The 15,088-nt window shown below is 41.4% G+C and overlaps 2 protein-coding genes across 5 annotated transcripts in view; both read right to left on the bottom strand.

Moving 5' to 3' along the window:
* The window catches only part of LOC117255357 (E3 ubiquitin/ISG15 ligase TRIM25-like), a 37,147-nt gene extending 22,350 nt beyond the window's left edge, over positions 1 to 14,797 (bottom strand). The window contains exon 1 of the mRNA XM_033624170.2: positions 14,777 to 14,797. The gene's annotated coding sequence lies outside the window, so the exon portion shown is untranslated. The remainder of the gene's footprint in view (positions 1 to 14,776) is intronic.
* LOC117255355 (E3 ubiquitin/ISG15 ligase TRIM25) lies at positions 364 to 14,876 on the bottom strand. Of its 4 annotated transcripts, XM_033624163.2 has the most exons (13): positions 14,737 to 14,876; positions 13,816 to 14,431; positions 13,001 to 13,096; positions 12,522 to 12,755; positions 9,348 to 9,516; positions 9,009 to 9,074; positions 8,244 to 8,411; positions 5,125 to 5,145; positions 4,352 to 4,402; positions 4,184 to 4,240; positions 3,521 to 3,667; positions 1,082 to 1,141; positions 364 to 979 (listed from the first exon to the last, which is right to left on the bottom strand). In XM_033624163.2, the coding sequence occupies exons 2-13, from the start codon at positions 14,410 to 14,412 to the stop codon at positions 447 to 449; spliced, it is 2,199 nt and encodes a 732-aa protein (XP_033480054.2). In that variant the 5' UTR covers positions 14,413 to 14,431; positions 14,737 to 14,876; the 3' UTR covers positions 364 to 446. The 4 variants fall into 4 exon arrangements, with proteins under 4 accessions (XP_033480054.2, XP_033480056.2, XP_033480057.2 ...); XM_033624165.2 differs by lacking the exon at positions 5,125 to 5,145; XM_033624166.2 differs by lacking the exon at positions 4,352 to 4,402.
* Positions 14,877 to 15,088: the final 212 nt, after the last annotated feature.

Consider the following 15,088-nt stretch of genomic DNA (forward strand, 5'->3'; position numbering starts at 1 on the left):
TGAAAAGCTAGCATATATGCTGCAGCTATAAATCAAAGCTAGCGTAGCTAACGACAACAGCTAAGAACTTAGCTGTAAATTCTGACATCCATTTTAAAGGTGATGCTTTAAGATGTCTATGGACTAATAATCCCAGGCTGGGCAGAAAAACCATTATCTATTCCTTTTTTGGTTTGACGCAGAGCTTACAGAGGGGCACCTAGCAGCAAGCAGTCACTGTTTCACCTGATCCATTCCAACAGCACAAAATGCCACTCAGTTTCAACAAGGCAACAAGGCCAGCTTTGTAAGCACAACTAGCAGGGTATGCTTTTCATTATTAGCCATTCTGTTTAGAAAAAGTGCTGATACTCTGTGTGTGTGTGTGTGTGTGTGTGTGTGTGTGTGTGTGTGTGTGTGTGTGTGCGCCTGTGTGCCTGTACATGCCATTTATGTGGATATGCTCCTCATGCCTGCAGCTTGCACAAAGTAATGGACGAGCCACTTGAGAAAATCCAGAAAGCTGGATACACAGCTTCAGCAAAGGGGAACACAAAGGAGTGGAAGGGATATGCCCTGTCTGCCACGTTATAGAACGTAGCGGTGCCCTCCTCACAATCCAACAGCACGCCTACGAGCTTTGGATTGGGATTGACCAGCACGGTCTCACTGCTGTTATACCATGCTGACAGCTTAACGTTAAACCACTCGACACACCAGGAATGGACATTGCGGCCCAGTCGACTGGTGGGACCTTTGCGGTCAATGCTGCTGTAAGCCAAGCCTACGCCAATGAAATTGTTGCTGCTCAGTCGGACTTCCCAGTAGTGGCGGCCTCTAGAGAAACCCTTAGTGGCGAGCACCTGGGAGCAGACAGCGAAGCGTTCAGGGCAGTCGGGGTAGTTTGTGTGTTCATCTGACACAGAGGCCTTAGTGAACTCCTCACTCAGTGCAATGCGTTTGTGGGCCGTCTTTGGATCCAAAGTGAGCACTGTACCATCTGATAGGGACAAAAACAAAACAAAAAAAGGACCATTCAAATAACAGACACAGTTGCTACTACCATTTGACAGAAAGATACCTGCTACACGTATACACTTACATTTCAGAAGTTCACTTCTTTTTTCAGCAGATGTTATGTTTGGGGGAATGTCCGATGTTTCTACATCAGAGGAGAAAAACTTAATTTGTCATCAAGTTCAGGGATAACAAACAAAAGCTTTATAAAGGGAAACTATCAATTTCACATTGAAGTCTGTTTACAGATGTTGGAGAGTACTACTGCATATGTGAAAAAAAGTCGTATAAAGCCTTTTGTTGCTCCAGAGAGAGCTGCACAAAGTCTGATATATTGCCTTAAGTGTTGTCACTTGAGTCAGTGTCAGCTGGGGCTGAATGCTGCAATCCATTGTACACAGGGAAAAAAAAAGAAAACCTCTGACTAGGGATGTCTGTATCGCCGCCGATACTAGCAAAAAAGCCCAGTGCTCCGCGAGTCAAGCAGTCCATTCCAGTGATCCGCTCCAGCTCTTACTATCAATTCTATTGTTGTCTATCTATTTGTTTTCTGCTCTGGTTTTTTGAGAGTGATATTTTTATTTGGTTTACACTTACTGTTTAAGTAAAGAGCACTGATGGCATTGTTTTGGGCACAATTAGTGAAATTGGAGCCATGGATGGACTACAAAAACACTACTAAAATAAGTGAAAAGGAAAGGCTACATTGTTTGTTAAATGCCAACAATGTTTTGTGGTGTTAATCTTTTTTTTATTTATTAGGGGGCCAAAGCACAAGTGTGTGGAGTCTTGCTGCTATTTTAATTTCAATGTTAGACATTTTAAAGATTTCTTGTGTTGATCTATTTTCTATTTATTAAGCGGCCAAAGCAAACCAGCTATATTTTTTATTTAATGTTAATGTTCAAATTTAAAGTTTGTTTATTTAACCCTGTTAACAATAAACAGGTCAGTTTCTCATACCAACTGTTGTGGATCATTCTAACTAACCCGATTAAGTAGTTGTTGTTGTTAGAGGAATATTGCTTGATCAAACCTTTTCTAACATGACTGACAACAAAATAAGTGAATATGTATAATACGTGCTTGGATCGGATCGGTATCGGTATCTGCCAAAACTCAAGGCTGTAATATCGGTATCGGATCGGAAGTGAAAAAGCTGGATCGGGACATCCCTACCTCTGACATCACAGCAACATGGCGGCACACAGTGAACTGAGCAGAATTAACTTTACTTTTTTATCAATTATTTCTTGATGTTGTGTTTTATGTAGTCTTTGTGCCATTGCCTGTCGTTCACACTATTATGCTTGGCACCCGTTTACACAACTTTGTGTTGTTATTTGAATAAGCAAAGACAAGCGAGACCTGCAGTGTGTCTCAAATCGCATACTCCTGTACTAAACACTTAATATTTTGAGTGCACAAGTGTGCTAAGTGCGATCACACTGCATAGTATGGGAAAATACAGTGTACTTATGGCGCACTCAAAACGGTCCAAAAGTTGAGTGTGGAATGATGGACACTTCTCACCCTCAATGGTCGCCATCTTTGTGGCCTAGCAGGAGCTATGTCACAAACTTCTCCAGTTTTGACATGGTGGCTGGGGACAACACGGAACCTGTTAGTTATACTTGTTTTTTGCACTAAGTCCCAATACTGGTGTCGAATAGAAGCTGTCAGTAATGTTTGTTGGGTCTGTAATGATTTGGTATTGCAAAAAATAATGCAAGTGGTAATTTTAGCTTGCTAGGTAACACTACCATTCTCTGGCTAGCTAACTGTTCTTAGCTATGGCCGCACATTTAAATCAGCATTGACATTGTGGTGTAAGCTTGGTTTTTGTGTTGGTGGAGATAGCTGTCAAATGTTGGCAATAATGTTCCACCATCCATTTGCAAATCGCCTAATAAAAAGAAGACAAAGACGAAGAAAAGGTGGTTAAACCAAAACAAAACAAAAGCCAGTGTCACTCTGGTAAATGCAAAAGAGCATTGCACGATTTGTGAAAGACTACCCTCTTGAAATTAGTGCACCATGCAAGAAGTACTTAGTGTACATAGTATACTACATTGAAGTGTACTAGCGGAGGTATGCGATTTAAGACACACTCTTAGTTTATGCGTGGTAATTGATTAGGTCCTCTGGCAAGTTTGAGCTTCACAAGCATCTGCAAATAAGAATCAGTTTGCTGCAGATGTCCATGTTTTCCTGAGTCGATGAACTGGTACTCATTTAGATCAGAAGTCGGGAATACCCTTAGTGAATTATCGACTTCTGACTTGCAATGCATTGCAGCAGTGGTCTACAGCTGAACAAAAAGAATTTGGGGGTGTGGATTGGACTGTGGGTAATATAGGCGCCAGTTTTTAAAAAGGAAGAAGGATATGTGGAATACAACATAGGATATCTCTGGTTTTGCTGCATCCATTTGGACATATCCTGTTTTAAACTCTCCATCATGAGTCCAGCAATGTTGTGATACTAAATTGGTGGAGTGCTCTTTTTAATTGATGGTGTTTACCTGGTATCTCTTTGGACTGGTCTGCAGGAGTTTGAGGGTTTGTCTTTCTGGGTTTGTCTTTCCCATCTAAATCCAACAGGTTTTCCATTGAACGGGCTTTATTCTTTTGTTCTGTTTTGTCATCCGTGGTTTGGGGAGGTTTTTGTTCTGAAGATAAAAAACACAGTATGTTTGTTATGTACTGCAGTGATAATTCTAAAGAGCTATTAAGTGTTATGTGACAGACAGCTGCAATCAACATACATTAAATAAAAGAGTTCTTAGACCAACTAGTGACCAGGTGTAGGCAGGAACACATTACACGAGTGGACAAAATGTTACACAACCATCTCAGTATAATGCATTAGAGTACAATAGGACCAAAACTACAGCCTCCAAAATGATCATTACAGTAGAATCAACAATATGTCAAACTGAATGTTATGACCTTCATGAAGGTAGGATTGGTTGTATTGGTGTGAATGAATATAGTCCCTCACTCATGGCCACGATGCAAAAAATACATTTTAATAATTTACCAATGTTTCAACATGACAGTCTTCCTCAGGGTATTCTAAGATTTGTTGTATTCAAATGCATTTGTTTCTACTAGATGTATCCAATATACCACCAGAGTTTTATCTATTAGTTTGATAAAAAAAAAAAAAAAAGACATTTTCTTACTTTGTTTCTTCTTTGGTGCTGCTTTGGGTTGAGGAACTGGACCTGTCCACTGTTGCTCTGTGATAGGAATAGGTGAAAGAACAGGCATTTTATTCTCAATCAATTATTCGTCACAAGTCACTTTTTTTCATGTATCAAAAGGCACAAGTTAGGACACATGCAACATACCAGATGACTGGTATGTTCCTGGGTTGAAAGGTGTAAATCCCCCATAAGCTCCTGAGAACATGTTAGAAAGCCTCATTACAATAGTCTTTTTAGTCCACATGCATTTACCCCAATCTTGCCCCACCACAAGCCTAGTTTGACCATCCTGATGATATGAGGTCAACATTCTGTTTCGCTCTCTGTAACAGTGTGGACTTAATGCCGCCCCGTAACAAAAACACCAGGGAGCATCTTTATCACCAACGGAGCCAGTTGATAAATAAATCTTTAGCCAAATCCATTCATTGGAACGACAAAAATGTCTTTTCCTCCAAGAAACTCGGAGTGCATACTCTTGTTCTTGTTTAATTGTTATTGACTCTATTTCTCCAATAACTTCAGTTATTGCTGCGTTTACTAAAATTAGAGTTAGCGCCTGTTGCTTCAGGAGCTGCCATTACTGTTCTGCAAGCTGCAGCCTGCATTTTACATCATCAACTGTAATGCAGTACCTAAACTGCTGCTTATGTTGTCAAAGATGGTGCAGATTTCTCATTTGCCCTGGCTGAATTTCAATGTCTGAAAAGTGTTTGAGGTGGCACAGAGTCCAGACTGATACAAAAAGCAACACAGAATGTTGAGCTCACGTCATCAGGATGGTCTTACCACGCCACCCCAGCACACAACACCGTACCAATTTGAGGAATGTATTAAATTTAGGTAAGAGTAGCATCATTGTTTTGATTGGATTTCTTGATTTCTGTTTCCACCAAGTTCGGCGTAAACCAACTCACCAAAAATGCCAGTGTTAACATCTGCAACAAAAGTGGGCATGTTTGGCTTCATTATACTTTCTCAATGCATCTTCAACTGTAAAGTTTCCCACCTATTAAAAAGGAAAACTTTTTCCATGTTTTTGTGTCTCTAATCATTAAAGCCAGTCAAACACTCACACATTACTACAATACATAATTTTATGAGCAACATTGCCTATTCAGGTGGGTAGCATACATGCAGATTCAAATGGTGTCAGAGCCGATCTGCACATCACTAATATACATAGATACAGTAGGCCATATTTACATAGCCTTATGTACTGTAAAACTTAAATTAAAAGCCTAGTCCAAATTAAACACCCAGTCCCTTTTACTAGCCCGGTGTGGCTACACATTTTAACAAGTAAAGGCCTGGCTCAATTAGATGCCTGGTCTGGTTGCCAAGCAGTTCAATGTTATAGACATTTTTTGGGTGTATGAAACTGTTGTTGGCTGTTTGAGCTAATGCTAATTAGCTGCTTCGATCACACATACAAAAAGTAAATGTAAATTTTGTCAATATGGAGACGTTACATACGTTTAGCTCGGTTAGATTCTCCACACTTCAATCATTGAGTTCATTTTACTGAAACTGATTTAGTGTCTACTATTTTGTCCTGTGCTGTGAGCACCGACCAAGGTTTTTTTGGCTGAAACGCAAGAGTGCCTTTCTTTAAGAATACTAATGTTATTTTTATTGTTAAATCACTTGCTAGCTAGTTTCATGCAAGGAATAAACCCACTCCTCCTTAATTTCTGCGCAGAACTTGTGCTCACTATTGCTTTGCACATATTTTTTTAAAGAGCAGGGTCAGGGAGGAGACAGTGGACCAGAGGCCAGCAAGGATGATCATGCAGGGTCTTCACAGGTGAGGAGAGATTACAACTGGCTGAGAGAAAATATCTATAGCATAAAAGTGACTTTGAGGTTAATTTTCACAGCTATGTCACCACTACTATTCCTAATTCTATTTATGAGGTATCAGGCAGGTATCAGGACAGGGACCTGACGGTAGCACCAATTATCAGTCCAAGGCTTCACAGGTAAGGAGACATTATAACTGGCTAAGGAAATGTCTATAGGATAAGAAAGACTCTAAGATTAATTTTCACAGCTATTTCAGAACTTATTTATACTCTAAAATGTTTTTTGTCTGTATTGCAATAGCAATACTACTGCATTATTTGGGTTTTTGAAGGCAGCAGGTATAGGTCATGCCATTTTTCATTATCTTGATGAATTTTGCACATCTGTGTTGTCATATTTGACGATGTGTGCACGCAAAAAAATCAAAGCTACATTGCATCCCCCTTGTTAAAAATTAACAATTCGACCACTGCCTGTAGGGCTTACCATTTTGTAACTACTGGCTGCAGCGGTCTCTCTCAGCAAAGGACCAATTTCAAATATTGGTGTCTCCATTAGCCACTTAAGCCCCCTACAGCCTGTGAGATTTCTGTCTTAAAAGTTTAGTGCAAGCTACGCTGTGCGACATGGATCTAATAAACATGGGTATGACATCAAGTTTGATCTATGCAGACTGTATGGTGACAGCGCACTGAATTGCAGGCTACGACGAACGATGCAACAGCTTTCCATACTGACTGCGCAAGGATGTTACACGGGTTATTAGTTTTCCAACTGTGAAGCACAACATAGAGGGTCACATTATTAAATAACCTGAAGTTTTGTGAGCACTATATACTGTGGTGTGTCTGTGTGTGTGTGTGTGTTTGCTAGCTGCTAGGTTGCTCAGCTGGCAGCTGCAACTCCACCACTATAGAGTGTGCCAGTAAACCCGGAACTCTGTTAGCGCTTTTAGCACTTCCGGTACTCTCGTCTAAAAGTCAATACGTTTTTTGAATGGGATTTTGGTAAAATCCCTCAAATAAGGTCTGTGGTTAACAAAAGCTTAAGCGAGTTTCAGGTTTTGTTCTACGACATAAAACACGTCAGTAAATACCCTACTTGTGAATTTTGAAGCTTTTACGTGTCATAAAAAAGGCGGTTGCTAACAAGTTGCTCAGTACGACTACAAACCCTGTTGGGGACATTCAACGTCATCACCCCTGAACAGGCGAGAATGCTGGCAGTCCGCCATTACAGTTTCTTATTTAGCTCAAACAGTCCGATTTCCCCATTATACAATGTTTTTAAAATGAAGCGGCCTAAATCAGTTGAAAGCTTAGTGGCGGTGACGTCAAGAGTCACGCGACCGTGGAGTAGTCCGTTAAAGCCTAACGTTATCTTTTTACTTCTGGCGATCGCATTTAAGCTTCAAATACGGTATGAAAGGTGTTCATATGTGAAGATTATCTTGCTGAACAAAACCTGTAAGTATCATAAACTTGTGTTAGCCGCAGAGCTTATTTTCTGACATAATCCAAAACGCAATGCAAAAATCACATTCACTTTCTCTTCCAGGAACCAGCGCAATGCTAAACTTCCGGGTTTTGACGTCAGCACTGGCACACACTATTTCCTTCCATGCTTCGTCCTTCTTTATGCGGTCATAGTAAGAGCGGGAGGACACATCATACAGGCAAGGCTTCTGCTGCCACAACCTCTTTGCTGGAATCCCAGAATTTATTTTAGTGCATTTTGCCTCCACAGCAAATCTGTTTGGGTTTAGCGCGAGTGTGTCATTTCATGCTGCATCTCTATTGGTTGATAAGTAGATGTAGGTCGTAACAGCAGTCACACAGTGTCAGAAATTTGGGGTGACCATCTCATTGTCAGAATTTTATCCCAGGCTGTCTTTGATTGCAAGACCATGTGACAACAGCCATCCTTGAACCTCTCTCACTGTGTGACATAGGACCACCATTTTAGAGCCACAACCAAAGATGAACCAAGACGTTTCTTTGACGTTGGTCATCTTTTGTCTGGCACAGCCCAAAATCACACAGTGTATACTGGGCTTCAGACACAAGAACATGGGAAACTTAGTTTTCTTCAAATGTAAAGCTGCATTTTTTTTTTTAACGATTCTGATGGCCTACGTTTTAGTAGAAAACTGATGATCTCAGTGAGGATCGGATGACTACATGTTCCTAGCATCCCATTGTTTGCATGATTGTGTGTTTGTATGACTTACGTGCATTTGGTCTTCCCATAAATCTAGGACCTGGTGGATGCTGGGGGGGAAAGAAGCCTGCAGGTGGCCTAATATAACTAGGAGCTTGCTGGAATAAAGGCTGGATGGGTGGACGACCGGGACTGTGGGACCTGGGTGGCTTTTTCTGCTTTGGAGGCTTAGTTACGTCTAAAACAGAGAAGGTGAAAAGACATTTTGTGCACCCATAAGTATTTTGTCACATTGTAGAGAGTTGTGTGTTATAAAAATGCTTGTCAAATCAATTTATATTCATTTTTTTTTTACCCCTATCAAAGCACATACTGTATATGCGTGTCAGAGATGTATAAAAGATATTTTATTACAATTTCTGGAGTCAGTATGCAAACTACAAACACATGTTGGCTAGCAAAAATACACAGATTTATATTTTTTTCTGTTATTTAAAAGCTGTGCAGACATGTGTGCCAATGTTTATGATTTACATGGGCAGATATTTTATTAATGGTTCTATATGAAATTATTATATTGATTTGTTCTGTATGACATCTATTGCACATCTGTCAGTCCTGGAAGAGGGATCCCTCCTCAGTTGCTCTTCCTGAGGTTTCTACCATTTTTTCCCCCCGTTTAAGGGTTTTTTTGGGGAGTTTTTCCTTATCCGCTGTGAGGGTCCTAAGGACAGAGGGGTGTTGTATGCTGTAAAGCCCTCTGAGGCAAATTGTTATTTGTGATATTGGGCTTTATAAATAAAATTGATTGATTGATATGTAGAGATGAACATACCGGATTCTGGCTGAGATCCAGTACTTCCAGAATTTGCAGGTGCTGAGCCTGGAACTGGTTTTGCATCTGTGAATGATAAATGAATTGCATTTAGTGAACAACCCACTCAAGCTTCTGAGCCACAGCGGCAACTGATGATCCCAGTCAGTCCCAGTAACCGATCACCACTTAACACAGCATTAACCAAGTCAACATTTGATTTCATCTCCAGTCTCTCCCACACAACACAAACTCAGCAGATGCAACAATACCAATTTTAAGTTCTGCAACAAAGCTGACCGTGATTCATTACATCTGCACATGTGAAATCTCTCACTCAAAATGTAACTGCACATTCACCTGGTTTAAGCATCGCCAGTCTGGCCTCAACGGGCTGTTTAAGGATCTCTGTCAGATACTCCTTCAGGGCAGCAGTAGAGGTCTGTGTTGCTGTCACCTTCTTGGAGTCCAGGGTGACTTGAGGGGTGTAAGGATCAAAGTTCACATTTTTGGGCAGGTTATACGAAGCCTGTGAGTAGAGGAACACAATGTTTTTTTCTTGATGAAACAAGGTTATATTAAAAACAGTCAAGATAAAGCTATACTATTTTATATGATGGATCATATATGAGGTAAACACTGTCATTTAAATATCATTGGAATGATGTAAGAATAATGCGGTCAGATTGCAGTGTGATGGTTGAAATGCGGCAGCAAAATCAACTCCTGTGTTTCTCTTCAGTCACCCTGTCTCCTGATGTGAACTGTGCAGTCACACGTGATCTTTATTTCATAGACTGAATCAGATCAATCTGCAAAGTTTTATCTGGAATTATCCTGGTCAGATATCCCACTTGCATTAATTTAACACGTTAGCTGATTAAATAAATTAGAATATTATATTAAATTGACAGTATGCTTTGTGTCTTTGTGGGGCTGCAGGCATCAGTTTTTTTCAAGTACATCTGAACCATTTGATTGGTTTGTTTCCTTTATTTTCAGGATTTTGGCAGAGTCACTACATGTCTTTGTCAGGTACGCCACATATTGTAACATTCTGAATAAGTTGAACTACTCAGAAATGCCATCAATTTGCAAGTTAGTTACTTCTGTTTGGGATAATCATGTTTTGAGTTTTGTAAATGCAAGCAAAACGGAATGTGAAACTAAAAAGACCCATTGACTGAACTGACTAACTGCTGAAGCTGCTGAATATTAGCTTTGGCTGAACTCTGGAATATATTTTTGCACAGGATGAGAAGTGTGGATTTTGCCATCCATCACTTCAACTGAAATCACCTTTGAAATGGATTCAGTTCAGTCAGAGATACTATACTCCTGCATGGTAGGTCTGTATTTATGTCTCATACCATATGCCATTCACTCCTTGCATGCAAGCGCACTTATGCTTTGCTGTCATTGGCTATGTGTATGCACAAGATCAATCAGTTTTTTTGCCCTTATTTTGAAAAATACAGTTTTCCTACAAAGCTGTTTACATGGCTAATGAAAATAAATATACCACAAATATTCTTGTTTACATGCAGCTCTGCATACTACAATTAACATGCCTTCACATGTCTTTTATCATGTCAAAATATAAAAAAGTGGAACAACTGGAGCTGCACGTCATTTGTTCTTTGCATGAAAATAAGATGTTTTTTCAAAGTTTACTACTGATGGCAACTCTGTGAACACAGCCTCCCTCTTTCATGCCTGCATCCACCCTCTTGAAACGGTCGGTTTTGTGGCATTTGCGCATATCCAAAAACCTGCTGGTATCCAAGTCTGACATGACGTTAAAAAGTTGGTGTGTTTCTCCTTCCAACCAAAAATGTGGGCTTTTCTTTTGAACGTGGATCTCTACTCAGCTTTGCAAACTGTTAGCGAGTTGGTTTGTACACAACATCTCCATGACAACGCACAGAGCCAACCGTAAACTGAAAGGAGGCCGTGCGTCACGAACTTAGGTAAAAACCCCAGTTGAGAAGCATAGACCAAACTGGCTGAATACATGCCCAAATGATGCTCCTAAAACCTGAATAGTATCGGCATATCCCATATCTTAATCAGAAAATGATAATTCCAGAAAAAGGCCTAATTCGGAAAATCTGAACGGAATATGCTGTTTATATGGCCCACATTAAATTCAGAATATTGTCATATTCATAAATATAGTAAAACAGATATCTTTACTTCTTCACCTGTCTCTCCTGATTGGACTGTACATATGCATCTCTGTGTGTGTACTACTACTGTGGAGTGCTGCAGATTATTGCAGAAAAAATGCTCTGTGACACACAAAAGTATCTGATACTAGCACGTTTTGTTCAGCAAGATAATCTTTACAAATCAACACCACTTATTATTTTTTTTAAATGGAAATGCAATTGCCAGAAGTAAAAAGCTAAAGTAAGGCTATACACTGACTAAACCACGGTTAGCATGACTTCAACGTCACCACCGCTAAGCTTCCAAATTGTAATTTGATTTTGCTTGCTTACCTCTTCTACAAAAGCCTTTCCTGTGTGACCTCATCAAGCTAGCGGTCATGACTGTGTCGATTGCCAGAGTAGTTTATAAGAGCGCAAGTATAAACATGACAATGCTATAAAGGCAGACGTATGAGTAGATGTGTTGGTTGTTTGGCATGATGGAGTTTAACATCTCCATCAACCTCTGTGGTCTCATTTCGCTACTTGTTAGAAACCGCCTTTTTTAAGACACAGCAAAGCTTCAAATTTTACAAGTAGGATATTTACTGACATAGTTTATGTTGTTGAACAAAACCTAAAAATCTCTTAAACTTGTCTTAACTAGCCTGGTTCCAGACCATAGACCCCGCCCACTCAACTGAGTAGGCTTGCATCTCTGGTCTGGCATACTGCAATGAATTTGCGATTTATCTCGTCCAAACATTGGAAGGACCAATGAACGCCGGGGGTGGGGGCGGGTCTAGCGATTAGCCAATCAGCGCCACACTGATGTCAAGCTGTGCGCCGGTGGGTAACTGGCGAGGATAGCAACAATGGCGACCGCTACAGATCTTACAGACGACATTAACAATGCTATCGAGGTATTTCGCCACTACTTGCGTTAATGGAGGACCAAATTAAGGAAGCTGCTAAACTGGATTTAACGGTGATGCAGCTGGGCGTGCACGACGACGGAGACATTTTAAACGGGCAATGCTCACTTGTTTTCAGCACCCCCGAGGCATGGATACTAATGACGTCAGATTCTGGGTGAGTCCTTGATCTCTACTGATTGGTTAGGGAAAAATCAAATTCCTTCCCCCTTGTAAATCGCCTTCAATGGAGGCGATGTCAGACTGAAAGTTCTGGGAGTTTCAGTCTGACACTCAGGCTATGTCTTAACCACAGACTTAATTTCAGGCATCTGACTTAAAACCCATTGACTTTAAGACAATGGAACCGGGAGTACTCAAATGCTGACTCATTTGTAGGGTTTTGGGCTCGGTCCAACAGTGCTCTATATAAATACTGCATGGACTGACAATCGCAGTTATCTCACCTGTAAGAAAGCCAGAGTTTGGGACTGACTCAGCAGACTTTGGATCTCTTCTTTAGCTTTGCCCATGCTGTCAATATTCTCAGTGAACTTCTTCACAAGACCCTTGAGTTTGGTCTCACCGCTCTCCAGCTCGCGGTCCACTGTGTTCAGAGCAACACGCTCCTCTTGGGCCAAGATATCCCGCATCTGCTGATACTCAGCTGTCAGAGTCTTCTTTCTGTTGGTCGCTGCGTCCTGGGGGAGAATCATGAGAAGATCCATAAAAAGATCAGTAGGTAAAAAGACTGGTAAATACAGGGCTTAGACAAAATAACAGAAATACTCTACAATACAAAACTCAGTGTTATGGATCGCAAATAAACAGGGATCACTTATTCATTTCTTTCTTTAGTCAAGCTTTTTCTTCTTTCAAGGCAATATTTTTTAAATTAATAATATTTATTATTATCATTGAAAATACAACAAAATTCGAGACTTACCCTGAGCTTGTTCTGCATGTTACCCATTTGAGATATAACGGTCTCATTCTTTGTAATTTTCGCGTCCAGCAAATCCAACTTGCCTCTCAGGTCAGACTACAAACAGAGAAACAAACACATCCAGAGAAACCTTCATTCCTTCATTATCTGTAATACTGGTACTGGTTGCAGTAGGGATTGAGCCCATCCCAGCTGACACTGGGCAAGAGGCGAGGTACACCCTGGACAGGTCACCCGACTATCACAAAGCTGTCACATATGGAGACAGACAACCATTCAAGATTATATTCACACCTACGAGCACTTTTAGAGTCGTCAATGAATCTGGACCGTGGGAGAGGCCAGAGAACTCAGAGAAAAGCCACGCTGACACAGGAAGAACATGCATACTCCACACAGAAGGGCCCCAGCCAGACAGCAGATTTGAACCCTGAACCCTATGAGTCGACAGTGCTAACTACTGCTCCCTGTCCCGCCCATTCAGAGAATCACACAGCTGTATTTATATGTGCTCACAACAATGAATCCTGCTCTGCTAGATCTGTGAACAGGTTTCACTGGAACTACTTCCTACCAAACAAATATTCCCTATGATACACACCGACAGTGTGTTCTGTGGATTATGTAGAAAAACAGACAAACTATTTCTGGAAGACAATTTGGTGTTGCTTTATGAAATATTTATTTCAATGCTGTGAGCATTACAATTTAAATTCCATTTGACCCTATTTTTGAGAGGAATGCCCCTTTAAAGTTCTCAGGTGAACACACACACACACACACACACACACACACACACACACACACACACACACCTCTATGAGGTTCCTCTGCTCCTCAGGAGACACGAAGGTACAGCCTTTGTGGACTTGCTGGAGGCAGAGGCTGCAGATCGGACGGCCATGTTGGCTGCAGAACAGCTCCATCAGCTTGTGGTGGTCCGGGCAGATCCGCTCCGACAGGTCGCCCACAGGCTCACTCAGCTGGTGGAGGCGAAATATTGGGTTTTCCTGGTGAGGCCGCAGGTGCTCGTCACAGAAAGAGGCCATGCAGGTGAGGCAGGTTTTGGACGCCTCTGCCTCCATACATGTATCACAGCGTAGAACATCCTTTTCCTCGGCTTTGCTCTCCTCCACCACCAGGCCGGCCTCGCTCCTGTTCGTCCTCAACACGAAGGTCTCCACGACGGTGCTGAGGACCGTGTTTTTCTTCAGCTCCGGTTTGGTGGAGAAGTGGGTCCGGCACTGAGGACAGCTGTAGGAGTCCTTCCAGGTGGCCAGGAGACAGTCCTGACAGAAGTTGTGTCCGCAGGGGATGGTCACCGGACAGTCAAAGGTACTCAGACAGATGCTGCAGGTCAGCTCATCCTCCAGACTCATTAGAGAAAACTGACTCTCGCTCAGTTCGGCCATGATGAGTCTTCAGCTCAGGCTGTGAGGGAGAAACGAAACTTAACTCAAGCGCGTGAAAACGAAAGTAGAGAGATGTCGCTTAAAGCAGTATTTAGCGTTAAAGTAGACGACTTTTCTTTAGTTTGGCGTATTTTTGATCGCAAAAAAACAGCGTTAAGTAAAACTGTCGGGGTAAAATGTTAGATTGAATGACTGAAAACGAGGTTTGAACATTCACGGCGACGCCGACCTCGTCGTTCAGGTTTAGGCTACAAATTAAAAAATGAACAGGCAATCCTGAAAGAAAAAGACTTTAATGAACAGAGATAAAATATCCCACAGTACCTGAAGTCCTCGGGTGTACAATAAATGCAGGATAACTCACTCCAACTCGATGACGTTGTGCTTGAGCTTCGCGCAGTTTGCTGTCCCACTGCGGTGAGTTCACTGGTCCAATATCAGCCGTGTGAGCATGACTGGCAAAGTCCGACCGCACACACACGCCCACACACATACACCTTCTTTCTCTCCCTCTCTCTCTCTCAATTTCAGTTTAAAGGGGGAGGCATGTCAAATAATTTTTTAAGCTCTGGAGAGGGACTTATGTTTTTTACTTTGGTTTAGGGGAGGGGCATACAACTTTAATGTCTGTATTTTGTGTTTAGTTTACCTTTTAAAGAAAACATGCCTTTGAACC

The sequence above is a fragment of the Epinephelus lanceolatus genome, chromosome 3, assembly GCF_041903045.1.
Source record: "Epinephelus lanceolatus isolate andai-2023 chromosome 3, ASM4190304v1, whole genome shotgun sequence".
Classification (NCBI taxonomy): Eukaryota; Metazoa; Chordata; class Actinopteri; order Perciformes; family Serranidae; genus Epinephelus; species Epinephelus lanceolatus.